The sequence below is a fragment of the Ptychodera flava genome, chromosome 21 (genome assembly GCF_041260155.1).
Source record: "Ptychodera flava strain L36383 chromosome 21, AS_Pfla_20210202, whole genome shotgun sequence".
Lineage (NCBI taxonomy): Eukaryota > Metazoa > Hemichordata > Enteropneusta > Ptychoderidae > Ptychodera > Ptychodera flava.
The window spans coordinates 32,273,084-32,300,946 of NC_091948.1; the positions used below are offsets into that span (position 1 = coordinate 32,273,084).

The following is a 27,863-nucleotide window of genomic DNA, read 5'->3' on the forward strand; positions in this document are numbered from 1 at the left end:
AAATAAACAGGTCATATCAAGTCCAGTGAGAGTAAATTGTTCCATAGGGTACTTGCATAGGAACAGTATACCTCTGCTATGTATTTCTGCATATTTGTGATAGCTAGTATGAAATATCAAATAGAATTGAGAGCTATGTCATACTTGGTGTCTCAAAGGATTAAAACTTTCAGTTTTGTTGTCAGTTGTCACCTGTGTATGAGGTACCTGACACAGGGCATGTCAGCACATGTCGTGAAAGGTGTGTTAAATTGTACATGTATGTCTGTCCATGTAGGTTGTTGAATTGTCATTGATTCTAAAACAGCTAGCACACACTGCTATTCAGTAATGTCACAGACCTGGCTTTGAAGCCAACCAAGAAGCAATTTGACATTTTTTGTGAGGTAATGGAATTTAATCACAACCTGGGTCCAAATAGTCAATAAACATAAAAACTCATCCATTTTGAATTTTGACTTTCACTGTAAGCATTGGGTGCGGACCAGTCTTAAACAACACAACTTTGGCAAATGATGTCAACAGAAATTGAAGCGCTAAGGAATGCATTGATCACCCTCATGTTACAGTTAATTTCATTTGAAACTTATTTCTGCAATATTGATCCATGGTAATTATTAAAAGACTGAAGTAATTTGAGCAAAATAATTCTGCTAAAATGGTTTGTACAAGAGTCACTTTACAGAATCTACTCACTGTACATGTAGGAAAATCAAAAACACTTGTACTGGTTAAACTACAGTGAACTTGAACGTTACTCAACATGTAATCTCTGCCCTCTCCATATTACTGCTATCTGTTATAAATATCTCCTTATTCTCATTCATTTCAAAGTTCAAGAAGTCTGTGTCAAAGACTGACTACAGTGCGAGAAATCACACTACAAACAATAATACGTAGATAATTCAGTCTATGAAATTCAATTTCATCACCTGTAATATACAGTCCTGCATAGCATTTTCAGGTCAGAGCTCAGGTATCAGTGTTTCTAACGATAGTGTTTTGTACATGCAGTGTTTTTGCTAAGGCTTCCCGGGAACATCGGTAAATGAATGGGGAACCCCGGTAATATTTCCCTCATCTGATTGCATTGATATATCAAGAGAAACCCTCAGGTTGATAAAATGACTAGGGAACCTCCATTTAACACTTGCAAAGCTTTAACCATAAATTCACTAAACACCCTTGATAACTTCCCTTTAAACAAGTCCTTGTTGAAGTTTCCTACAATATGTCACTGAAACACATCAATCAAAACATATATGGTGCATTAAAGAGGTTTAGTTTATCATGAGTTATCTCCCAGTCCAAACAGATTTGACATTTATATTTATATTGACTATATATCACAATTAAGGGATTTCACGCCTGGTTTACTTTGGTTCTATAGGAATGTGAACTAAAATTTAACTCAATCAAGTGTTTTCTTTAATGTTGACATGGGCATTTTCTGATAACCTCTGGGGCTAATACAACTGTCAATCAAAAAGCTGAGACACACATGCATGTAAGGACTTAATGAATATTTCTTACTGAACATCACGTACAGTATTATGGTATAGAGTTCAACATTGGGGGATCACATAAAACAAATTAGTGATTCAATCATTAATGCCACAACAATAATTATATAGATGTCAAGATTAAATGAATTTAAAGTTCGACACTTTGCCTTGTCAAAGTGGAACTATTTCTCTGTTTGCTGATAACTTGGTGCGTTTCAAATTTCTTATTCAATGAGTTTTGGACAGTACACAATATTGCAGCACAGTTCAAAAACAGATATTTCATTGTTGAACAGTATCATGATGGTATGCACAACTTACTTTTTATAAATTTTTATGAGAAAGGCATTAATATTTGGACAGACAGCTTAAAACTTTACTGTAACAGTAAATGTTTTAATGTACTGTATCACATTTTCAGTTAACTGTAGCAAATTTTGTTCATAAATTTCATACTGTGAAGTGATGTGTAACAACTTACCAGATTAATGTATGTGAGATATGTATGTACATATTAAATTTCACAATCACAAAAACAAACAGTTTTACTCATAATATCTCAAGTCCTGGAGTTTATGTTTAGTTAACAATGCTGACATGCCTTCTCAGACCTGAGTTTTAAACTTGAAAGCAGGACATTTAATCTCACTAGGATAACTGTCCTGCAATGGTAAGAACAAATTCAAAGGTCAAGTCCTCACATGGCATATTATTATAAATGATTTCAATGATGAGGTTGTCAGCAATATATGAAGGAAAGCATCGATTATGATCTCATAGATTAAATATAGTACACAGAGACTGTGGTACATGACTGATCGACCTGACTCCACTCCCTTACACTGACAATCACATTCCACTGACATTTTTCTCACTATCTTGGCAACCACCAGGTAAAAGCTATTGTCCATTGTGCAATAGCCCCAAAATATTCTAGGGTCTATGTTGTACAGATAAGAGAAAAGGTTTTAAATGAGGACAAGGATTAAAAAAAACCCAGTGATTATGTTTCATTGGAAGGACCAGGTTCGCCAGATGGCATGTTCATATGAAGTCCTGGTTTACATAGCCCAGCATTGACTATAAAGTGTATTTGTTAATGACAAATTTTCTCTAGTGGAATTGATCTCTACACAACTGAAACTTATATGGGGATTAAACAACACAAAGTTGGCTGTAAATAATGATTATTTATAGATGTGAGTTGAACATGTAATTGTAGAACATACATTCAGCCATTTCTGCTCAACACTAAGTTTGTAACGTTTTAGAGTGAATAATAAGGATTACACTGTAGAGAGAATTCATGGCAACAAACCATATCATGTACACTTTGGCAGTTGGAATCTGACCACTTTTTGATTGTTACTCACGAGGTTTGAAATTCCATACCTCCAGACCCTAGCTATAACTATCAATTCTTTAACTATCTAGTATAGCATCATTAGGTTTTTGAATTTGCATCAAAACTATCCAAGTTCAACTTCACAATGGAACCTAAACCTAGTTGCCATGCCATCTCTTTGCGGTTTCACCGATAGGGAGAGGCAAGAATTACTGGGAGAAGCATTTACTTGTTTCGGCTGAAGTTGTGAGACATGGTAAAAACGGACGCCATAGCAGTTGTATCACAATGGCCGAAACAATTGCATTGTTAGCCATTTAATTTACATTTCTAAAGAAGCAGTTACAAAAGGAAACAATTTGAAATTAATGATTTTGCAATATTTCTCAGGCACGTCTGTCAATTTTATCAGAGTCCAGATGCAGTGCTTCTTGCTGTGTCTGAGAAATTAAACTCAGATGAAGATACAGTGGCTTCGATTCTCATTTGTGACCTGAGCGATCGCGAAAGCGACACCAGAACCACTTGTTGGCTTGTAATAGTACAACGCCGCCACACATACCGACAAGAATCGACTTCCTAGCCTAACAACTACAACATTGCATCGTCTTAGTTGCCTACATATGATGATCTACGTGGAATTATTCCATTTCGCGGAAAATGTATTGTTTACTGAAGTGTTGCGATATCTAAATGAAAAGAAAGGTCCAGTTTTCACGGGTTTTTTTTGAAGGTCATGCCCCTGTTGAGGATGCAGGATTCAGAAGCGTACACCATATACAGATGGATGAAAACTGTTCGTATATAGAATGTAATAATACAAGATCTTACCTCTCGTTTTGGATAATAAGCACCGATAGTTTGATAAGAAAATAACGCTAAAGCTGTTGCTACCTAGTCCGATAATTGGACAACGCCCAAGCCGACATTACTCAATATTCGATTTCTGGTACAAAACGGAGAATAACCCAGCTGGCTGGCTACGACAAGCGACTCGATCCCGTTGATCACCCGCTTTCGATGTTCCGGTAATATTTCAAATGCAATAGTCGTCCTATTAGTGTTCTTTTCCTAGCAGATCTGTTTCCATCCCTCAATGCCAAAAGTGTTTATCCTTGGAAACCACCATGCGATTATGATCCACGTGAAAATTGGCAAATATTAGGTGAATTGATGTCGGACGCCAGGTACTGTACGCACAGCGTAAACGATCTGTAGGTGACTCAAACTCACTTTCACCCGTATTGATTGACAGCCGACTCCGCCCTCTTTTTGCTGCCCTCTATCGACTTATTTCCCTCACAAGTTATTTTTCTCCAAATATATGCGAGTGAGTGTGCCGGTCAGAATCTAACTCGTTCGTTATACTTTGTGAATGTGAAGAAATCTTTATTATGACCTCTAAGGTCAAATCGTAAGCGAAAAGTGGGCAAGTTCAAGGGTAAATCCGCGCGCCAGCGCCAAAGAGCCTGAGCGCTAAATGAAAAGAATCGTCAATGTAAACGCTAGCGGCGCACTACGCTTCCCGTTAAATTTGTCATGTGACCACCACGACTCTGAACAACATGGCGGACGAACCTCCACCCCTCTTCGATGACGAGAAAGAAACCGTACAAAAGGAGGAGGAAGATGACGATTTATTTGGCCCTTCATCAACGGTAAGAGATATTTGATTATTACAGATTGTCATGTTTCATTTAATTCTTGCATTAACGTTGCATGTTTCTAGATATTGTATTGTGTCCGGAGATTCGCCCCCGGAAGATCAACTCCGAACATAATGATTGGCTAATATCGGTAGGTGGCAACTGGTGTCTTTTAGGGTGTATACACACGAAATTTGGCATTACAAGACTCATTGTCAACCTCTGTAGTGTATTCAGCAATCAGTTTGCTAACGTTTTGATCAAAAGATGGGTGGACTGCTGTTTGTTACGCTTGGAGATGCGCTGTGTTTTGATAACTGAACATGGAAAAGGTGTATTATGCATTGTTGTAATTGTATGATACTGACAGTTTTGGTGGGAGGGGCCCACGTCACACGAATAGCGTCACGACGGTGTATTTCTATTCTGGCGGACATTCAAGACAACCATTTAATGCGTTTCCATGGATTTTCTGCACTTTAGAACTAGACAATTGGCAAACCTGCCGGCATGGTTGGTAAAATATTGTGTGTTCATTTTGTCAATTATAATGTTCACAAGCAAATGCAAATAGAGTGCAGGCAATGTCATGAAGACAATAAAATATAAAAGAAAGGCATTTGAATTTTACAATCTATTGTGTTTGAGAGTTGATATCTTCATATTTTATACTGTACATGCTGCAAGGAGAGAGTTGTTTCATAGTTGTTACGCAGAGAATCGTAAAAACTTTTTTTTTCCACATTTGTGTCAATAGTCCAAATTTAATTTCAACAGGAAAAGCAAGATGAGCCCAAACCGGTCGAACCAGAAGCAGATGATCCTTTCAAAGGTAATACACATAGATATGTAAGCAACCCTGCAGACCTTCATATACTTTTGTTGCTGTGTGTGCTAAGTAAACATGTGCATGTGTTAAAGGTACCAAATAGCTTTGTAGTGATATCATGGGTAAAGACTTAAGTCATGTTCCAATGCATTGGAAATGATAGCATACAGGGGCTGAAAGGTACTTTAATTCTATTTGCATATGTATCCAATTTTCATAAAGCTGCGACTATTTTTCATTTTAACATTTCGCAAAAAAAGTTTAAATATTTTCCTATTCAAAATACATAGAATATGTTATTGCCTATACTGAATTTCACAAAGAAAGGCAGTTAAGGACTCCATTACCAGCTTCCCTCAATGATATCCAGTCTCCCCTCCCTCAGTGGTATCCAGACTACCCTCTCTCGGTGATATCCAGTCTGCCCTGTAAGCCAATTGGACATGCCGCTGACTCATGAGTTGTAATCTTTCTTTCAAGAAAAATTTCCACATGTTATAAAAAAGGAAAATTCTAGAAACTCGTAATTTGGTTGAAAGAGTTCAGAAATTTTAAAAATTTGAGGGTGGCTATGAGATGATATTGAAATGTTGCAAAATGCAATAGTTTCTACTTTTATTAGTCTTCACAAAATGCCCCTTTTATGTGTTTATATTTGTTAAAGTACCCCTTAAACTGTCAACTCCTAGCCCTATGTGTAGTATTTATATTTCCAAGGGTCATAAGGCTTGAAGGAACAGGAAAGATTTCAAGGTCACACAGGGCTTTAATATATATTTAACTTCACCCAAGTTTCCTGTAGATAAGTCTAGTCTGTCCCCAAATCTGTGATGAACGGTTTCTCTATATTTCAGAAATTGTTTGTTGGTGTGATACATACATAAAGATCTCATAATTAAGAATTCCATGGTGTATTTCAATAAATACATTAGATAGTATTGTAATTACTATGATGCAAATCTTACTTAAAAGCATAGCAAAAGATATCATGACATTACCTTTTGGATGACCGGTTTTATGACCATCATTTTTACCCTCAACCATCTCCTAAAATCTGAAAAATTAACACCGTACATACACTGTGAGAACTTATCAGTATTTAAATGATCAACTTCAGCTTTAACAATTCGTTGATCACACCCCTTCAGATGTTGGAGAGGAAGTGTCCTTAGATGACCCACCAGAAGAATCCAAACCAGAACCTGAAAAAGAGGAGCCAGAAGCAGAGCCTGAACCTGAACCAGAATCCAAATCTGAGCCAGAACCAGAGCCAGAGCCAGAGCCAGCTGCAATAGCTCCGGCCAGTGATGTCGTTATTCAGCCTGCTGCCACCAAGACTAAAGAAGAAGTGAGTAGTCAATTGCCAGAGGGTTATCTCATATCATTTTATATATCATTTGATTCATCTATAGATGCATCCCTGTTATTTATTGATCGAATCCCCTTTCCTGCCAGGCTTGTCTGTGACAAAGAAGTCAAGTTGGTTGACACCAGCAAGTATATCATGTAATGTGTTGCATTTTGACAGACTTGGCCTTTTGAAAGCATAATTTCCACTTTCTTTAATCGTGAAGACCTTCATGGATATGTAATTTTCAATGACATGACCAGATGTTTGTGTCGTAGTGGTGGTCTCCTAGAACCCTCAATATTAAGCTGAATTTAAATACCTTCACCTGATAAAGGTTAAATTCATTGTTACTCGGTCAAGTAGATAACATCTCCATTTGGTTAGAAGGCACAAATATAGATTTCATGTAAATTGTTTGAAATCTGTTAGTGGATAATGGAACTGAGAAAATTTTTTCAGCGAAATCCAGTTTTGACAGTATCCACTATATTATACTTGTACATGTGTTGATAAACTTCAGGTTATATGAAGAAAATTGTCATAATTTTATTCAAGTAATAATGTACCAATAATTGGCTGTTAATATCCTTTCACAGGTTGAAGAAGAGGAAGGGGGAGATAAATTTGAATTAGAAATTATGGTGACAGAACCTCAAAAAAAGGGTAAGATTTTTAGCAAAGATTATGGTATCCAGTTATATGAACATGGTTTTGTGTGTGTAGTGAATTTACCATCAGCATAGTCCACTGGTATTATGACATTCCCAATATTACACGTCAAAAATGTGCAGTCAATGTGGAGATTTTGTTGGTGCCCCTGTGCAGTGACTTCAATCCCAAGACTTACACTGAATATGATAATCATGGTCTTTTGGCAGAGTCAGCAGGACTCTGAAACTTGTAACACCTATAATAGTCAATAACAGTTTCTTGATAAATCATAATATGCAAATCCATGAAATTTAGAGATGCCTACAAATCAGTCAACAACTTACAATATTTATCTCCATGGAATACTATAGACAGTCACATACCATGGTATTCTCTATACCTTGAAAATAACAGCATACCATATGTGAACTAAGAGAAATCATTCCAAGATTTAAAATGAAACTTTTCTTTCACCATCCTGGTGACACAACTTTCAGTAAATATTCCACATGATGTCATCAAGGTGGTGTTTGCTCGGAAATTGAAATACTTCTGTTCATCAAGGTTACCAGAGAATGCAATTCATCGATTATATTTACTTTGGCACAAGTCACTGCTTTGTGCTTGCTGTGGCATGTGCTGTGTCAGAGTTTTTCATTTGGTCATAGTCTTTACAAATCATAGATGAAATAGCTGTAATAGTTTAAATCTTGATTCAAAAAACATTCTACTGTTCAAGTTTTACATGTAATGTCCTTTTGACTTCCAATTTCTATTTTTTATTTTATGTACTTTGGTCGGTGCATATGAAATCATCATCAACTTCACTGACATGATGATGATGAATGTATAAGATTTTGAATGTTTCATTTCCTCCATATTTTTGTTGTATGGTGCATAGAACTAAAAGGCTCTGAAAACCCTTGTATCTCTGTATACAGGTGATGGTATAAAAGCATTTGTGGCATACAAGGTTACAACACGGGTAAGTTGCAATAGAATTGTATTTAGAAAGTTACTTTGCACTAAGTCTTATCAAATGTTAGATTAGCAATTAAAAAATAGACCTCGCTGTATTTCAAAAGGAAATAGTCTCCTAAAATTTGTGAATGTGGAAGTGAGACAAAATATGATTGACATAGGCAAGAGTCAGTCATCATATATGCTAGCTTGTAAAGTCCTCATTGTTGCTGGATACAAATGATATTAACCCTTTAAGCGCCAACGTCAAATTTTCTCCCTGTTACAAAATATACCCTAGTCAGTTTTTCTCAGATTTTTGCCAAAGTTTTGATAAAAAACTGTAACCAATAAAATATGATGTCCATTTGATCCAAAATTATCACAAAAATTTCAGAAAAACTCATGAAAATTAGCAAAATGTGGCAGTAAAATTTTGGTGGGAAAAATTACAGCACTCGAAGGGTAAATAATCCCAAGGGGAGGAGAGTACTTAAAAAGTTTATTTTTGTTCCATGCTCTATGCTGATCTAATCCAAGGAATTAACATTGCCTCTGTCTCTTTTAGACAACTATTCCGATATTCAAGAGGCCAGAATTCTCAGTTTGGCGGAGATTTAGTGATTTTCTTGGTCTTCATGAAAAACTTAACGGCAAGCACACACATGGCGGAGTTATTGTACCTCCAGCACCTGAGAAAAGTGTCATAGGTGGGTTGAAATGAATTCTCTCTTGAGCTTACTGACCTTGTAGTGTTAAAGCACAACTGTATTACAGCAAACTCTACCGAGTAATTTCTGTGAAATTATTGTAAAGTGAATGATGTTCACAACAACTTGGACTTAAGGTGGCAGTAAAGGCTATTTTTGCACAAATTCTTTTCTAAGAGTTAATGTCAAGTTTCAAGTGTTAGAATCAAGATATTTCGTTCAAATTTTCAGGATAACTCCCTTAATTCTTTCTCCAAAGAATATAAAAATTGTATATTTGCAGCCATGGTTTTGAAATATGACACCAGTAAATATTAAAATTTAATTTTTCACATTGTCTTACATATTTGAATTTAATAATAATTGGATAGTACTTAATACTACCAAATTAGTTATAAATATGTTGACACTATCAATTATAAGATGTGTACAGCAGGATTTGTAAATAAAATTTGTTTTTATGATTTTACATGGGTTTACATATCAAAAAATTATTTAAAAATTCTTTCAAATTTCAAAATGTGATTTTTCAAAAAGTACTTCAAATACAGGAAAATTGTGCCATAGTCATCTTGTCTGTAACCTTGTTAATAGGCTGTAAAAATTCCATGTCCATATCTCATTTCAAAGGTTGGATTAAATTGGCATAAAATTATGTAGGAAAACTGTTATTCTGTCAAAATGTTGAAAACAAGCCATATTTGCACCCCTCTTTCGAAGTCACAGAGCAGTCTTTTTGGTTAATCTCACTTTTGACACCTCTTTGACACTCAAAGAATCTAAAAATGCATTTACAATAGCAGTCTTGCATTCTGAATGCAAGCACTGCCTTGTCAAACTTTCCTGAAAAACAGCAAAAAATGACTTTCCCTTTTCAAACATTTTTTAAAAACTAGGGGACCTCTACCATAGTTAATACACTAAGGACTCCCCAACTTCATCTTATTTGGTTACTTTTTCAAAAGTTTCAACAGGCTATAACTCTGCAATGCCTTTGACCCCAAATGTCTAGTTTTTTTTATTCCACAGAGAATGTTGACTACTTTTATATTTTAATAGTTTTATTGGAGTTTATAACTGACGCTCTAGCCTTTACCGCCACCTTAATATAGTGAATTAGTTTTGTGAGTTTGCAGTATGTCATGAATTTATTGATAAATACATTTGTAGGATCAAAGTTGGTGAAATAGACAGGGAATAAATTGAGCACCATTCCCCATGTGGATGATATGCCTTCTTATCATAGTGTTGTTGTTATTAATCCACTTCATATGATCAAACACACCTAAAGGACAGTAGACCTTTTGAATAGAAAGTGGTGCTTTGTTTTGGATCTACTCTTTAACTCTTGATATGTGAACTATCGCCCCAACACAGGTATGACACAGGTAAAAGTGTCAAAAGAAGAAGCTTCAATTGATTTTATTGAAAAGAGAAGAGCATCTCTAGAGAGGTACTTAAACCGAACAGCAGCACATCCAACATTACAACAGGATCCTGATTTCCGAGATTTCTTGGAAAGAGATGAGGTAGGACTTAGCAGTGAAAAGTCTCATGGACTTAGAAATGTCTGTAGTTGACATAGTGAGTTAGATAAGCTGCTGTAACGTATTACAGGACAAATGATGCACTAGCAACCATTTACCGTGATTGCTAACCTTCTGCCATGATTGACAACCATTTTCCATGAAATGAACTCCTGCCTGCATTTATGTAAGGGGTGACAATAATTTGAAATAACATTTCGAACAACAAAAGTAGAGCAAAACAAAAGAACAAACAAAAGTAGAGCCATTAATGTCATTTGCCTTCAAGAATGATGAAAATATTTAATGCTCTGCATTAAGGTCTACATCTATGTTGTGGAGTTGAATTATGAAATTGTTACTTTTATAGTACTGCTTGAGATGATATTGTCTGACAGAAGGGAAGGTGTGTCATGTTCACTGCATACTGACCCCATTGTTATCACTTAGTTATCATGGTCTCAGTATTTGTAAAGTCAGGAAGATCTCATAATTTTTTTCCTAACTTCATTAAATTTCAAATTCAGTACTTGTGTGTTACCCTTGTGGAATCATAAAACTAACTCTCCATCTTAAAATCTCACATCCATACAGTTACCAAGAGCAACTAGTACATCGGCCGTCAGTGGTGCAGGAGTAAAGAGATTATTCAACATGGTAACAGATACAGTGTCTAAGATGACCACAAAGATGAGTGAGTCAGACCAAGTAAGTCTTGTTTTGCACATCAAATATCCAGGATACAGAAATCTATCACAAATAGTGTCCAGTTGAAGTGGTCTGTCAGAGAGACCCAGTCTGTGATGTCTCAGTTCCTAAAGAGAGTTTGTCACCAACAATATCAAAACATTCTTGGTAGCTGAAAAGTTCATAATTGATGAGCAGCTTACAGGAGAATGAGTAATGTGATTGAATCATTCCCATTAATGAAAATATCCTGCATTGTACTCAGGATGAAATAGTTTCATTTGAATGGGAAATGGCCAAAGAAATGCAATATTTCAAATCTCATTTGAAAACCACGAAAGGACAAATCATAATAGAAAAATATAAAATAATTCTGAGTTGCCTTGAATAGTATATGTGATTACAAATTTTTGTGAATTTCAATAGGCTAGCAACTATAGCAAGTATAACTGAAGTCTCATGTGGCGTAGCTTTATTCTCACTATCAAGCTACAGTGTTTTTGTTAAGGCCGGTACCCGGTAAATGTTACTGGGCTTCCCCAGTCATGTTACCAGGGTTCTCCTTGGTATATCAATGCAGTCAGATTAGGGGACAGCAGAAATGCACCCAGGGTTCAAAAATCATTTACCAATATTCCCCAACATTAACAAAAACACTGATCTAATATTCTAATTTTGTTTTCAGTGGTTTGAAGACAAACAGCAACAGATAGATAGTTTAGATCAGCAACTAAAGAAACTCCATTCCAGTGTTGAAACACTTGTACTACATCGAAAAGGTAAGCCCCTCTGTCACATGTAACCAGTGTCAGTGACCTCTAGGTCAGTACATAGTAAATATTGTGTCATGGTACAGTGACCCCTTTGTCTGACCCTTAGGTCACCACAACACAGTAACCTAGGTCACACTACCAGTACCTCACTCTACCGGTATAACTATTCCTTTGTTGCTTTGAAGTGATTTTTCAGTCTCTGTAGATTGAATTCTTGATGAGGACTTAAATGTCAATGTCAGTCAGCACTCATATAACAACCAGGGATTTATGATTACTGCTTTCATTGACTAACGTTCTCTGTCAGTGTTTTCAAAATCCATCATCAGAATGCTTTCATTGTGTGAAACTTTTTGTTCGTCAGTTGACGACTTGCAGAAAATAGTGGGTTGTGATTATTATCAATTTACAGTGTGTGTGAGAACTTTCTATGTGTTAAGCTAAAATGAAAGTCATGATTAATGACTTACTGAAGTGATTTCCTGTTTCTGTCTCACAAACAGCAGTGGACTTTATTAGACTTTGACCCGTACAACACAGAGTTCATATGGTGTAGAGAAATATGAAAGTTTCATTGAAGTCTTATGACATAAGGTAGAATGTGCCTTGTGTACATATATTCAGAAAATTTTTATGATGCTTTTTGGTCTACTACTTGTAAGTTGTAGGGGTTCATTTTGAAGCCCATGGAGTAAAAGGTTTCAGCTTCAACGCACTTTTCTGAAAATTAAAAATATATTTTTCTGATAGAGTTAACACAGTGATGTAGGGCATTTTCAATTTTAAATATCCGTAAATATTTGGTAATTTGTTTGTCTTCCGCAGATCTGAGTCTGGCTACTGCATCTTTTGCAAAGAGTGCTGCAACCCTAGGCAATGCAGAGGAACATACAGGTTTGTCACGTGCACTAGCCCAGTTAGCCGAAGTTGAAGAAAAGATTGATCAGTTACATCAAGACCAAGCCAACACTGACTTCTACGTCTTATCAGAACTATTGAAAGATTACATTGGACTTATAAGTTCAATAAGGGTAAGATTACTATTTATGAGTACAGACAAGGCATTTGAACATGTGTTTAGAAAGAAATCTCTGTTTGGATTTCAAATTGTTATTGTGTAGTAGTAAAAGTAAAAGTATGCCTGGCCAGAGAAGCACTTCAGTCAATTATTCAATCAATAATAGATTTTCAGAATTAGCAGTCGTGAAGACTTTTACTCATTGTTCATAAGAGCTAACACTATTGATTTAGAGCACTTGCAAAATTAATAGACTTTCAATTCATTCTCATAGTACGAGATATGTGAGTGAATGAATTGTAACTATTCAAGTTGTGACTTTTTATGTCAAATGTTGAAGAAGCTGGATGTTATTTGAGAATGTTTGCTATAGGAAATAAGTGGAGTATCTGAATGTTTGAAGTCTCAGATGCATATATGCCTACCAAGAGGCATATTTCTATCATTTCAATGGTATTGTGTACATGCAAATCATTTCATTGCTGTGAAAGGAACACAAATTTGTTTTCTTCCTCGATCTACAGGATGTATTTCGTGAACGTGAAAAAGCCTACCATAAGTGGCAGGATGCACAGGTGAATTTGACAAAGAAGAGAGAACAAGAAGTGAAATTTCAGAGCGCTGGTAAACCTGACAAAGTGGCTCAAGTCAAACAGGAAATCAAGGAGGTATGTTCAATGGAAGTGTCTGTGTGTTATGTTGTGATTAGGGCTGATGATTTCCATTATAACCTTGCAGTAGAAATGCTGAAGACAGCGGAGATAATATTTGTTTTTTAAGAAACTATTTAAACCTATCAGAACAATGTATGTTTCAATGGCATCATTCCGTAAACAACAAGGGTACAGACTGTGACATTCATCGGAAGCAATGTGTTCAGGAAAACGCTGATTTCTCAGATACGTACACTAATCAAGTTTTGATAATCCTGAATAAGATATAAAAATCTTCACACGCTGATTTTGTTAATGAGCTTGATGTAATCGAAACAATATGAAAAAAGAATTACTTATGCAATTTATGATAGAGATTCACCCACCTGCTTAACTCTTTATCTTGCACCATTTTTTTGAAACAGTGGGAACACAAAGTGGAGACAGGTCAAGAAGATTTTGAAAAGATTTCTAAAACAATCCGTAAAGAGATTGAGCGATTTGAGGTAAGTGAGTAGGGTCATATTTCCTGTAACAGACATACCTCCCCACAGAGTTTTATAAAAAGTTGCATGGTAAGAAAGTATTAGAATGAAAATCAGTGATGAAAAGTTGTCAGTTCCTTTGAAGTGGATATTCATTCATACCCAGGTTATTCAGGATGTTTTTTTTTTGCAATCAATGTTGTTGTTCTGCACTGGGTTGTTGGACCATAACACAAGACTATAACCCTTTCCCTGCCAAGCCAGTCATCTGTCTTACACCTTTCTACTAAGTCAGTATTGAGCCAATATATATCTGGTACCAACTTAGCAAGTCTCACATACAATAGTGAAACGTTGTGCTCTGCTTTACTGTTTAAGCTTTCTAAAAACCTTCTCTTATGCTAGACTTGGTTAGTTATCAAACATTACTGAATTTCACAGGTTTAGCAGGATAATGGCCACCAAATGTCAGCTTCGCAGCATCGTTAAAATGTAATTTCCACAATCTACACAGGATGAGGTTTAATGGTGTAATGTCCATAGCTTCATGAACTCAAATGTGTATGATGTAGTTTAATATCAAGTATTTATACATATTCCTTAGCTGGATTTTGAATTCAAAACTACAACACGTGTACCAGTGTGTTTTCATCAAGAAATGACGATGACCAACACCTTAAATATGTATCCCTGAACTGTAATTGTATACTACATTGCAAAACTTTCATTTCTCCAGCTGCAACCTCATGCTAATATCATTGAATTATCTATCCTGTTTCAGAAAAACCGGGTACGTGATTTCCGTTCAGTGATAATAAAATATTTGGAAACTATTATGGAATCACAACAACAAGTAAGTGTATTTCCTAATTTTCCAAGTTTCAAAAGTTTCATTGTCACAGAAGTTCAGTTACCCATCCATGAAATGCAACTTCAAATTCATAAGCTGTGTCATTTTATAAAACCAAGTTTGAATAGACAACTTGCTTGATGAGGTACAGTTATTAATTCCAGAGAGCACCCTCTGGAACTGTTGGTTTTGCTCACGTTTTTCAGACATTTCTTTTTTTTATACGAATTGCATATTCATATTATATCATATTTCATTTGAATACAGTGTCTACAGGCAGAGGTAGTTTGTTCTCGACAACCTTTAGAAGCAAAGTTTTCAAAATAAATTTATGGAAAATATGTTTTTCTGAACCCAATGCAAAGTTTCTGGGTGTGATTTTAACACAGGTGTAATCTTCCCATATACACAGAATTTGTACAATCATGTGGTTTACAGACGCATTGCAAACACTATGAAATTCAATCAATACACTCACCAACTGCTTTGCTATGTATTCGTGGTGCCTTTTGCTTTGTGAAATAAATATATTTCTCATAATGCCACTTTTGTATGGCAGGTTTGTCCTCTTTTTCAGTGGAAGTAGGGAACACTTAAATACAACAGATGTTTTCAAATATAAAAAGGAAAAGTTGTATTTATGCAATATCCACAATTTATCACATTTGATCTGTATTTCCTATTGTTGCTATTTCATCCTGTAAGATTGTCTTTTTCATTCTGCCTGTTTTCTTCCTCATCTAGGTAATTAAGTACTGGGAAGGTTTCCTCCCTGAAGCAAAGGCAATAGCATGAGAGATTCCAAGACTCTATGGAAGAGACAGATTTAGAAAACTACTATATTTACCCCTGACAGGCCTGTCCATATCAGCGAAACGTAATTTTATCCAATCTTCATATAGATGTTTCTTTTTTATAGGTAGACACTCCAAATGTTGAAATCAAAGACTCAAAGATAGTTACTGCAATTGAAAAAATCAGGGCATTTTATTTAATGATCTGGAACTGCATTTTGATGTGCTACGGATTGTATAGCTGAATGATTATTAATCTTTTCAACAGAATTACAAGAACAGGAACTATATATTATTCTCTCTTTCTTGACATTGTCCTTTTTTGTGACAGAAATGAATGATAAAAAAATCCAATCGGTTAGAAGAATTAGGTACAGCTGTCATTAGGAAATGTTAGTTTATTGAATTAATTAATGAACAGTGGCATGAAGACTTTAGGTAAATCAGAGTTGTTGCTTTTAATTTGGCTACAGTCTCAGCATGCAATGTATTTCATTTACTGTTGTCTGAATGTTTTGAGATTCGACTATTTTCAGATTGTGTGCAGTAATGTATTTTCAGTCATTCCATATTGTGAGTAGCATCAATAGTTCCAGCACCATTTACTCATTGCCAGCAAAAGATGATTGCTACCGAGTTTTAGATCAGTAATGCCAAAATGTCTCTGGTTATAGCAGTGTCTATGTACCCTTACAAGCAGTATGTCGTCAGATTTTGTGCTGAGAGAAGAACAATTTCAGTGTAACAATGTAACATCTACTGTAACTTTGAATTTGCAAGTTGTTTGAAATTTCACTTTGTCGAAGTAACACATTGTGGGCTACTAGTAAAATAAAAATATACAGTTTTCTGATAGTATGCATGTGACTGGTTACTTTTTTAGCTCCCATTTGTAGTGTAGCTACTATGGGAGTGTTTTAGATCAGGCAGTATTCATGGTGTGCAAGGTTACCTGTCTGTGTATATATGTATGTTCATATATATGTCCATCTACTGCAAAATTTGAGAAATGCTGCATTTATCTCCTACATCTCAGTATTTGGTGTGAAGAGAGCAGTCCCCATAGTATGCAAATTAGCTGTCTCACAATGTGAAAATACTGTCATCTCTGGAGAAGATGTCAGTTTGATGATTTACAGATGACATAAGAAGGCTCTCTTAGAAATGACAGATGAGTTAGACAAGACGTTGTGGTCACTATTACATGAAAAATCTGAATTTGCCTACCTTATCCACAACTTGCATTTAGGTACAGTCTCTCTACAATTATTACAGCAGGAATAATTTGAATTTCAGTAAATGATTTGACTTTAAATCTTACAAAATCTCTTGAGTTTACCTTGTAAAATGTAGACTGAATTAAAATGTCGCATTGCTAGTTGATCTGTCTGTGGACTGTAGAACATTGTATGTCATTTGCAGAACAGAAACACATCATGTGAAATGCAGTGGTGACTGGAAAGAATTCTGAAATAGATGCTGTTTGCCTACGCTGCTTTACATTTCTTTCCTTTATTCAGTTTTGTCATGTCATGTGCAGAAAGCATCTTAATAACAAGAACAGGAATTATTGGTATTTCAGCGTAGGCATGGGCGCGAACACAGTTGAAAAAAAGGTAATTCCTGGTGAAGCAGGGAGAAAAAAACAATTCTCCAGAGTTTATCTTCCGACCCCCCCCCCCTGAATATCAAATGGTCCATCCCTAATTTCATCGTTGATACTGCAGTACATCGCAATGCATGGCTAACGACGCACGCGAGAACGAGAAATAAAATCTGATCTTCTTTGGTCTAACATTTTTGCAAAAGTTCTGAAGTTTAACTTCCATCATTGTTATTACAAGGTACACATGTCATTACACTATTGTAACTTGTCGCAACGGAACTTATTTGCAGGGTTAAAGGTCATTAAGACGTGGCACTGTGACGTCATCTCTAAGCGGCCATTTTGTGTTGTGCGTTGACGGACTGATTGTACGTAAGTGTATCCATCTACTACTATTTCCATATTTTGTATTCATGCTGGCTATATGTCTGGCCAACCCTTTCTTTAATTGAGATGTTTGAGTCGATGAATGAACGACAACTTTTTAACGAACTGCGAATGCATTACAATATAGTCTTTCGTGATTTTATGATAAATGGAACTTAGAGCTCCGGATAAACTTCTGTACGTAGTCCGGGACTGTGTATTGAACTGCGGCGTATGACCTTTTCACAGTAGCCGAGTAATACTATCGTTCTCCTTCATGGGATATCATTGAAACTCCCTCTTTTACAGGGAGGTAGCTGATGATAATCATTCAGTGCTATTTTCTCTGCGAGCTATGGAAACTTATCTGCTTAGAATAGCCTTAGCTCCATCATGATCGTGATGGACTCATGTTGGTATCTTGGCTGCGAATCCGTAGCCTTTGCCACTCGGGTAGCTTGGTCATTGCAAAAGAACATGTCAAGGAGTGGCAGTGCTCGTTTTCGCAGCAAGTTGGTATCGTATACACCGTTCCACGTCCATGGTTGCAGTGTCACCAATGGTATTGTTTTACAGCGTATGTTACAGAGTAGCATTTGACACTGTCACTCATACTGCTCTTGTTGCTTCCATTATTTAGACCTGTTCTACATATTCAGACCAGAGTGAATAAAAAAAACGTGAAACATCTGTCTTGAAAGTATCATTAAAATATTGAAGTTGGCAGTGTGGTAATGTGTAGATCATAGATGGGTGCCTACTCTTATTTAGGGTCTATGCCATGCCCTGATAAAGTGTCCCATTTCCGTCACAGAAAATATGTTTTTGGATATTTTCAAACTGCTTCTATCTTCCAGGTACACAAATATCACCCAATTTTTTCACATGAGCCTCTCAATGCTGTGCAAGATGCAAATGGAACCCATTCAGTCACTAGCTCTCACTGCACAGAAGTACAATACACATATACACACATTACACAAGACTAGTTACAGTATTAGTTACTTTTATTTATACCATAAATTTAGTATTAGTTTCATTTATACCATAAATTTCAGTGTCATTGGTTCTGAATGTGAAAATCATTCAAGAATTTTCAAGATGATGGAAGAAGCTAGCAGTGGTGAGGAACAGTTCAGTGAACCCTCATCACCAGTTTTAACATCACCTGCAGATTCATCTGCTATCAATACTTCAGTTGGATCCTCTGTGGCTGTTGATAACATTGCAAGCTCTGGAGGAGGTAGGTATATTTTAATGATTGCACCAAAGTGGGTTTCAAATTTACTTTCCCTAATATGCTTTATTTGCTACAAGTGGGTCCAGCTTTGTCACAAAAAATAATTTCAATTTTTGTGAATCACTTTGCTGCAATTACCACATTTCTCCTACATATTTTTGGGGGGAGGGGGGTGTAATTTCTGCATTTTTTACCTCAATTTTGTCCAGGATATCAAGTACATTTACTTTGCCTACTACCGAAGGTGTGTTGAAATATCCAATATTCAACTTTTCAACCCAGCTAGTAGATATACCAGGATAGCAGAGTTGTTATTGTCAAACTTCAGTCATCACTTAAATCAGAGGCCAATAAGAATAATTCATGTTACACGCATCTATGCTGTCGATAAAGTGAATTATGGATGTCAGGGCTCGAAATAATACCTGTCTGCCTGTCCCGGACAAGTGAAATTTGGCCTGGGACAAGAAGTTTTGAAAAGTACTTGTCCAAGTTGACAGGTAGATTTTTTCAGCCTGCAACCAGTATTTCAACCTATTTACTACAGCAAATATTCATAAGTTTAAATTTATGTACCTTTTAAAATTTTGAAAATCATTGTTTGGATATTTACGTGTCAGAAAAAAGTAAAAGAAAGTTCGATAATATCTAATCACTGTTTACAGGAGTCAGCCATGTTGATTTATCTAAGGTCACGTCTCAAATCTCTTAGATTGGGAGATTCTCAGAGCCATCTCGACACGGATGGCGTTGTTACGCCATTTTGCATACAACATAGACGTGAGTTAGTTGAACTTTCCCAGATTCACTCGTTGGTTCTGTCAAAAACTTCCTATCAAACTAATTAAAAATGACATTCAATTTCTCTGGAGATTGTCTCAGTTGAGTTGAAATTAGTATAGTTTCTTAGAATAAATTATGCCATTTTGGACAGGTACTTTTCTCACTGGGACAGGCACTTTTTATTTTGACTTGTCCAGTGGACAGGTGGTTGAAAAAAAGTATTTCGAGTCCTGGATGTAGAGAGTAGGTTGAGAAAGAAAAGTGCCAAAAGTTAGAGTTACTAAGGCTTTCGTATGGATGTAACTATTTTAGTTGTTTTCACCTGTGAAATACTTTTTATTGTTCTCCCATACTGATTATAAACTAAAGTGTTCATTTTCCTCTTTTTGAAGAAAGTCTCATTACCTTAAGATAACTGCATGCTGGCTACCAGCAATGGAGTTTTACCTTGTGCTTATAGTGATTGGGTGTTTTTTAAGATTCATAGGATGTTGAAATATATGATTGATAAAAGGTCAACTATAATTAACAGCAATCAGTTTTCCAGTTCAGTTATCTGCTGATTATTACATCTCCAAAAGCAAGTAAATGGTTTTCAAAACATTACATATGCCGTCTCTGTTGTCTAAGCAAGAGTATCTTTGGGACAAGTTTAAATTTCTTTCTAAGCCAGTTACCTTTTCATGGAGCTATTTGGAAATGTTAATGACTGAGCTACATTTTGACTGCAACTTAGACAAAGTTGATAAACCACATATTAGACCAAAGTGGAACATCTAGTCATTAGCGGACAGTGCTGAATCATGGTTTTCAGGAGAAGATAAATTACAGAACATGTTGTCATTCAAAGGTGACTAGTCCTTCCTCAGTCACATCATAACATTTTGCAGCATGAATCAGAAAGCATTAGCCTCAGAGAGGTAGACTGGTTTTCATCATAAACTGGTAACTTTTGATTTTAACTAGTCTCCACTTGTGTTTTCAAGTTTCCTTGCCAGATCAAAGCAAGCACATCAGGAGAGAGGGGGAAATTTGCCATTCCCAAACCATTCAGCAATATGTTCCCCATCCTCAGTTGAAACATTTTACTACCGGTATACATATTTAGTCTCCAATGTTATTAAGGCTGCATTACCATAATTCATTACAGTTCCAATGGTCAACACATATGACCAATCAGCAATCAACTTGTCTGGTCCAGGGTCAGTGCCAACAGGGCCTTCTCTAGCCTCACCACAGATCTTTACCCCACCACCTCCATCACAACAACCACAGATGTACAATCCCATGCAGCAACCTAGTCCAGTTGAGCAAAACAGCAGTCTATCACATCAACAACAGTATCCAGTGAGTTCAAAACAGTTTCTACTTGTCTTCCTTGTGCCTTTCCGTGTGATTCAGTCAACATCTGCATTTGTTGTGGAAAGATTACTGTTTGCACACACATGTGTATTCTATAACCCAGAGTTGCCCATTATCCAGTGATATCACTCAGTGTTCAGCTGTATAACAGTACAATCACTCACGTCTTTGATGCCAATGTGAATCAATTAAGTGTCATGTTACACCAAAGTGAACCAATGAAGTTCATGCTTACCAGTAACCTTTTAAACAGAATTAACTAAATAGGTGATACCATTAACCATTGCGAATCGTTGAACAAGTTTAACAGTAAGGAGTGTCAAGAGTGTCACTTCCAGTGACTTTGATTTCAGGTTTTCAAATATTACAGGCAGCAATCAGGCAAGCACTCACTCACTAAGTAAGAAATCAAAACACGAAAAAAAGATCTATGTTCATCATGGTTTAAGTTACTGACTTTGATCTCTGAATTGTTTCCTTGTCACAATGTCCGTGCACACAGGTAGCACCAGTCCCCATGCAGTCTCCATATCAGAGCAGTGCTTCAGTAGAGTTACCAGGTGTTGTCAGTGATGAACCCTACTCTCAACCAGTGCAACACGGAGATGATGCTGGCGGTATGTGGGGTTGGCTCTCTGGCAGTTCATTGGTTCAGAAAGTTGTAGAGAAAACCAAGGTATGAATAGGCTTAATGCGTCATCAAGACAGGTTGTCTACCCTAGATCAGAAATTTGTAAGACGAGGTGTTTTGTATCACACACTTTTCATAGCATTGCAGTACAAATCCTAAGGTAATATTTTGATTTGTATTTATAGTCGTTAATATTCGTGAAGCTGCTATTTTGGTTGTTGTTGATTATTTTTGATAACCAATATGCTAGTTTTTGTCTACTACTATCAGATTGAAACCTGTAAAAAAATGTTATATACTACACCTTTTAACAGCTTAGACAATTTTAAGATTCCTAAGTAAAAACATACTTATAAACATTACTTTCACAATGTGAATTTTAAATACCTACAAGATAATGATACTATATCTCACAGCAGTGTGTGACTTGTAGTGACATGACATAAGAATGACTGATGTGCATTCAAGGTCTGGTAGCAATCATAATGTGTAAACAATTAGATGACATAATTTCTTAGAATATGGAAAGTAGCAGCATGTGTCAAAGATGGGGACTTGGTCCCTTTTATAAAAAGACAACCTTGCCAGTATTTCCATATAAACTTTCCTACTTGACATAGATATGATAATATTCAATGTGGTTCACTTGAGTAAGCATGAATAAATGCATTTCATCCAGTAACTGTATTTCATCCAAATCTTTTGTAGAAATCATGTAGTTTGCATTGTGTTGTTTGAAATACATAAATAGCATCAGTCTCACTGTCTGAGTCACATGGTGAAAGTTGTGACAATTTAGATTTTGCAAGAATTCACAAATTAATTTAAATATCTCAACTGAAATTACCATATCATACCAATCAACAGAGGATAACATAACTCAAATTTTGTGTTTTCACTTACAGAGTTCTGTGGACACAATGATAACTACATTGGATCCTGGAATGGCACCCATTATCCGTAAGTATTCTATTTTGTACTGGATTGATTTTCAGTGCTTGGTTTTCTCTTGGTTTATAACAGTCTCTGTAAACCAACAAATTGCCTTATTAATTAACTAATTAACTAGAGATATAATTAGTTAAGTTATATTATACAGGATCAAGACAGCAGAACTATGATATAGATGTGATCCCTTATGAGGAAGGGTCATTCTATGATGTGATCCAATCTTTAAAAGTTACATCTTATTAAGAAGATTGATTGACTATACAGTATCAAATACAGAATACTCAACCATTATATGTAGGTGGTAATTAAGAAAATTTAGATGTCTGTAACAAGATGCAACTCTGTGTAAGATGTGAAGCAGTTCACACTCTGTTATTTGTATAACTCTATGTGTTCCTTTGATTGTAAAATACACTGATTATTTGATATTTAAGTCAGAAAAACTCAGAAATCTGGACCCAGCCCATTAAGACATAAGGGCTATGGTACTGCAGTGGTGTCTCTTTGTACTGTGAGAAATGTTTTGATGATTTTGAAATGATTGTTGATTGTTGTAGGCTCTGGTGGAGAAATTGACATCGTTGTGACCTCAGAGAAAGAGGTCAAAGTAGGACCAGTCAGAGATGCCTTTCAAAAAGTGTTCGGTAGAGCTACAGTCACTGGACAACCATCACAGCCAAACATTGCCCCTCAACCAGAAGGTTTTGCTGCAGGATTAAAAGGAGCAGAAGAAAGGATAGAGAATCTACGACGGAATGGACAAATCCATGAAAAACAGCCGTGTGTGTCGGTGGAGAACTTTATTGTTGAGTTAATTCCAGACAAGTACGTATGCTAATTTGTGGAAATTCCATTCACTAAGAAGGATAATGAAATCCCCATCCAACCCAACATCTTTGTCAGTGCATTATTATAGTTATGACTCATTAAAAGCAGTGTTGAAATACATGTTAAAATGTAAAAAATTTTTATAGATGATACATTACTTTTACTAAAGTAAGGGAAGATAGGAAAATGAATGCTTTACATAGCACTATGAATAAATCATTAGTTTTTCATATTGATTTATTTCCATTTTAATTTACAGTGTTCTCCCCAGGATCAAGCCAAAGCATAGTGACTAATTTGCATAATCATTTGCATATTCATTAATTTGTATTTGCATATGGATATAAGCATGCACATGCACCCACACATACATGTACACTCACAACAAAATGCAATGGTAACACACAAGTATGCAGTTTGAACATAATGGAAACTCTTTATTACACTTAAATAAATCACCGCAGTATTGTAATAACACTTACACTTAAAACAGAAGATTCAAACAGTAACAGCAAGTTCAGATTGAAAGCAAGAAATGGTTTGTCTGTTTGGAGTTTCATTAATACATATATTGCAAATTAAATAGTCAAAAATTGCCAACTAAGAGGAAAATTCACAAGTTTAAGCTTTACACCATTCAACGTAATTGAATAATTTTTCATCACGGGGATTTATTTCAACCAGCCGCTCCCCCCTCCCCTGCATAACTACCACTGCCACTGAACATCGTCGTTCAATTCTTGATTTTAAAAATCCCACCAAGATGATCTCAAGACATGAACTACGTACGACTAGAATCACTCGAAAATCAGGTGTAAAATCTTTCAGATAACGTGTCAGAGTGGAACCACACGTGACGCCACTATCAATGTCAACAGGTTATAAACATTGCGGCCAACATGGCCGCAGCCATATTGGAATGCAATGTGATCACGATCGTGATCCTGATCGTACTCGGTCCAAAAAACGATCATCGTTGTAAAATCACAATCAACCTCACCAGTCAACTGCTTCTCTTGTTTCTTTTGCGGCCCATTTCGTTGATCAAAGCATTGGAGTGTGATCAAAGGCCCTGCTAGTGCTACACCGCCTAACTCTGTGAATACTTGTCCTCGATGTATACCGACTAAAGCCTGGTCTTTGTTGGTCGTAATAGTCGTTGTAGAATGAAAACTTGTGAACAACCCAGCCGATTCTTCTATTGTTTTAACGTTCCTCTCAACACTTACGGACAACTTATCTGACGCATACCATACTTCACACCTTCCACTCTTTCACCAGGTTGAAAGTTGCAGTGAGCGCTAATGTGTAGACAATGCATGCAACAGCTGGTAGCTACGCAGAACATGTGAACTGAAGGATGGCAGGAATATTTTAAAGCGTAGCGGACAGAATCAAAGCGTAGCGGGGAGAGGCAAAAGCGTAGTGGGACCGCTACGCTAAAATGGCCTGGGGAGAACACCGATTTAATTTCAATCAGTGAAAGTAATTTCTGAATATAAAAATGATAATTAAATCATGTTGTGATACCTACCTTCTGGTCATCATAAGTGATTGAAATACACCTGCATTTTGACATAATTTGAAACAAAAGTTGAAAACATCTTGAACCCCTCTATTGAGGATGAGAGAATCCATTTTGGGTTTGATGTTTCCTAGACTTAGCATCAAGTCTGATGGTTTGATGGTCTACTATAATTTTGTTGTCTTGTATACATTCTTGACACAAAATTTCACTAGCACTTACCAGTTTACATCAAATAATTGTGAGCCTAGACTTCAAACCACTTGAGTTGCCTGCCTGTGTAATATTTACCTTGAAAAAGGATATGAAAAGAATATTTTCCCAGTCACCTACATGTTACAGCCCAGTGGTGAAATATCTGAATCCTGTATATTACCCTGCCTGTCTGATTTCATTTCAGGTGGTTTGATATTGGATGTGTAGTCCTTGATGATCCACTAAACAGTGTCAAATTAGAAACCTTCACACAAGCCACACCCATTCCTTCAGAGTACATCAGCCAAGCACAGGACAGGACCAGTTCAGATTATGGTCTTCGATGGTCAGGGTTAGCGGTTACAGTTGGTGAAGTTATCCAGCAAAACCTGCCACACATCCACCATTCAGATTGGCATGTGGCATTTACTGGAGTCAGTCGCAGGGATATGATTTATCAAGCTTGCCTAACAATCGCTGGACTTTACAAACAAAGGTTACATCCCAGGATATAGACTTATAGACTTAAAGTAAATTTGAAACAATTAGGACTTTTTCTCTTCAAAAATGATATATTCCAAATTTTCTATTTCTTGGAGAAATTACAGCCATACACCAAAACCTGTCAAAACAATGAGCTCTAGTATTCTGTCAAGGGTTTCAAATTTTTAAGACGCAGAAAAGCTAAATTTGATTTGACAGGTTTCAGTCAAGCTGTTGTGTCAAGATCATGTTCAACAGAAGGGTAACAGATACACCATAGTGTTTCCCAGTGTCTGTACTGTTTACAAACAATGAGGGACTAGGCAAACCTTTTAAACTATGTGTATGACTATGGTAATACCACTGTCTTCTCTCTGACTATTGTGTGACATCACCCCCTAAACTTGAACTTCCTGGTTACTCTGCATCTATGTAAAGTTCAGACAAATCCCCTGGTCTTTGATGTGTTTTAACCTCAGATTCTGAAGGTACTAATTTTGTCTAAGAATACTACTTACTGAGGCATTATCACAGTTGTCTGTCATCAAGTTGGCAAACTAAGTAGTTCAAGAATGTTCACTCCGTAAACCACACTAAACAACACAATAGCTTTTGCAGTGCCATAGAACTGCATATCTATTATATCTTCGTAAAAAGTACAGAGAGAAAAAACCTTTTAAATGAAGGATATCTTTGATAAAGTTCTTTTGAATACATAAATACGATTATGAATTTTTTCCTTTCAAGTAACAACAATCATTCACTGATATGCATTACAAATTCTGTTGTAAATTGTAGTGAAATTTCATCACTTGTTCAAGAATTTAGATAATTTGAATTCAAATCTGCTTTTTTAATCATTTTGACAATGTTTATTAACAATGCATATGTTAGCATTTAAAAGCCTAACTCATTCTTCGATACTTTTCTGTTTTCCATAATCTGTATTGTATCAATTCCTGTCTCCTCTCCATTATGCTGTTCAAAGAATTAAACAAAACAGGTTAACCCCTCTTTTGTATTCACAAATGTCAACATTTTGCTCTTTTTTGCAGATTATACCATATTTGACTGCTGCACTAAACTATGTTGAATATGTTTTGTGCATGCTACTTTGTCAATGTGAGATGTGCAGGAACTTCAGAGTTGCAGCTAGTGCTAATTGTATTCATGAAAGGTATCAGTGTTCATCATTTTACATTGTACAAATAATCATATGTTTGTAAGACTGCCAGAATAATTCAAAAGATACTATCAAACTAAGACCTTTGACATCCCACTCGGATCCAACACTATTCTTTTTTATTTATGAACCACTTCCACACATTTTCCCATGGTAGGCCAAGCCACCAGAAATGAAATAAAAGACACAGAATTCTTACTTGTAACACTGTTGTCTGTGTGTACTCTATATTGGTTCTTGTCTTTATCTTAGGCATCAGATGATTCACAGTGGAGTAGATAGTATGTACGATCCACAGTGGAGTAGATAGTATGTACGATTCATAGTGGAGTAGATAGTATGTACAATTCACAGTGGAGTAGATAGTATGTACGATTCACAGTGGAGTAGATAGTATGTACGATTCACAGTGGAGTAGATAGTCTGTACGATTCACAGTGGAGTAGATAGTATGTACAATTCACAGTGGAGTAGATAGTATGTACAATTCACAGTGGAGTAGATAGTATGTACAATTCACAGTGGAGTAGATAGTGTGTACAATTCACAGTGGAGTAGATAGTATGTATGATTCACAGTGGAGTAGATAGTATGTACGATTCACAGTGGAATAGATAGTCTGTACGATTCACAGCGGAGTAGATAGTATGTACAATTCACAGTGGAGTAGATAGTGTGTACAATTCACAGTCGAGTAGATAGTATGTACGATTCACAGTGGAGTAGATAGTATGTACAATTCACAATGGAGTAGATAGTCTGTACAATTCACAGTGGAGTAGATAGTGCATATGATTCACAGTGGAGTAGATAGTATGTACGATTCACAGTGGAGTAGATAGTCTGTACGATTCACAGTGGAGTAGATAGTATGTACGATTCACAGTGGAGTAGATAGTATGTACGATCCACAGTGGAGTAGATAGT

General features: G+C 36.2%; 3 protein-coding genes across 6 annotated transcripts in view; 2 read left to right on the top strand and 1 right to left on the bottom strand.

The window, feature by feature from the left end:
- LOC139122042 (adhesion G-protein coupled receptor V1-like) overlaps positions 1 to 4,085 on the bottom strand; it is a 95,981-nt gene extending 91,896 nt beyond the window's left edge. For all 3 annotated transcript variants that reach the window (XM_070687407.1, XM_070687408.1, XM_070687406.1), the window contains exon 1: positions 3,682 to 4,085. The gene's annotated coding sequence lies outside the window, so the exon portion shown is untranslated. The remainder of the gene's footprint in view (positions 1 to 3,681) is intronic.
- A 78-nt stretch (positions 4,086 to 4,163) lies between these two features.
- LOC139122044 (sorting nexin-2-like) lies at positions 4,164 to 16,641 on the top strand. The gene is made up of 14 exons (XM_070687409.1): positions 4,164 to 4,508; positions 5,274 to 5,328; positions 6,474 to 6,673; positions 7,273 to 7,339; positions 8,269 to 8,312; positions 8,856 to 8,997; positions 10,375 to 10,526; positions 11,118 to 11,231; positions 11,896 to 11,989; positions 12,809 to 13,014; positions 13,526 to 13,669; positions 14,080 to 14,160; positions 14,921 to 14,992; positions 15,734 to 16,641. Exons 1-14 carry the CDS (start codon positions 4,416 to 4,418, stop codon positions 15,782 to 15,784), a joined length of 1,515 nt encoding a protein of 504 aa, XP_070543510.1. The 5' UTR covers positions 4,164 to 4,415; the 3' UTR covers positions 15,785 to 16,641.
- A 1,034-nt stretch (positions 16,642 to 17,675) lies between these two features.
- Positions 17,676 to 27,141, top strand: LOC139122045 (protein PRRC1-like). 2 transcript variants are annotated; one of them, XM_070687410.1, is made up of 7 exons: positions 17,676 to 17,761; positions 18,814 to 18,998; positions 20,929 to 21,125; positions 21,643 to 21,816; positions 22,677 to 22,731; positions 23,280 to 23,547; positions 25,476 to 27,141. In XM_070687410.1, the coding sequence occupies exons 2-7, from the start codon at positions 18,857 to 18,859 to the stop codon at positions 25,783 to 25,785; spliced, it is 1,146 nt and encodes a 381-aa protein (XP_070543511.1). In that variant the 5' UTR covers positions 17,676 to 17,761; positions 18,814 to 18,856; the 3' UTR covers positions 25,786 to 27,141. The 2 variants fall into 2 exon arrangements, with proteins under 2 accessions (XP_070543511.1, XP_070543512.1); XM_070687411.1 differs by having other exon boundaries at positions 17,704 to 17,757.
- Positions 27,142 to 27,863: the final 722 nt, after the last annotated feature.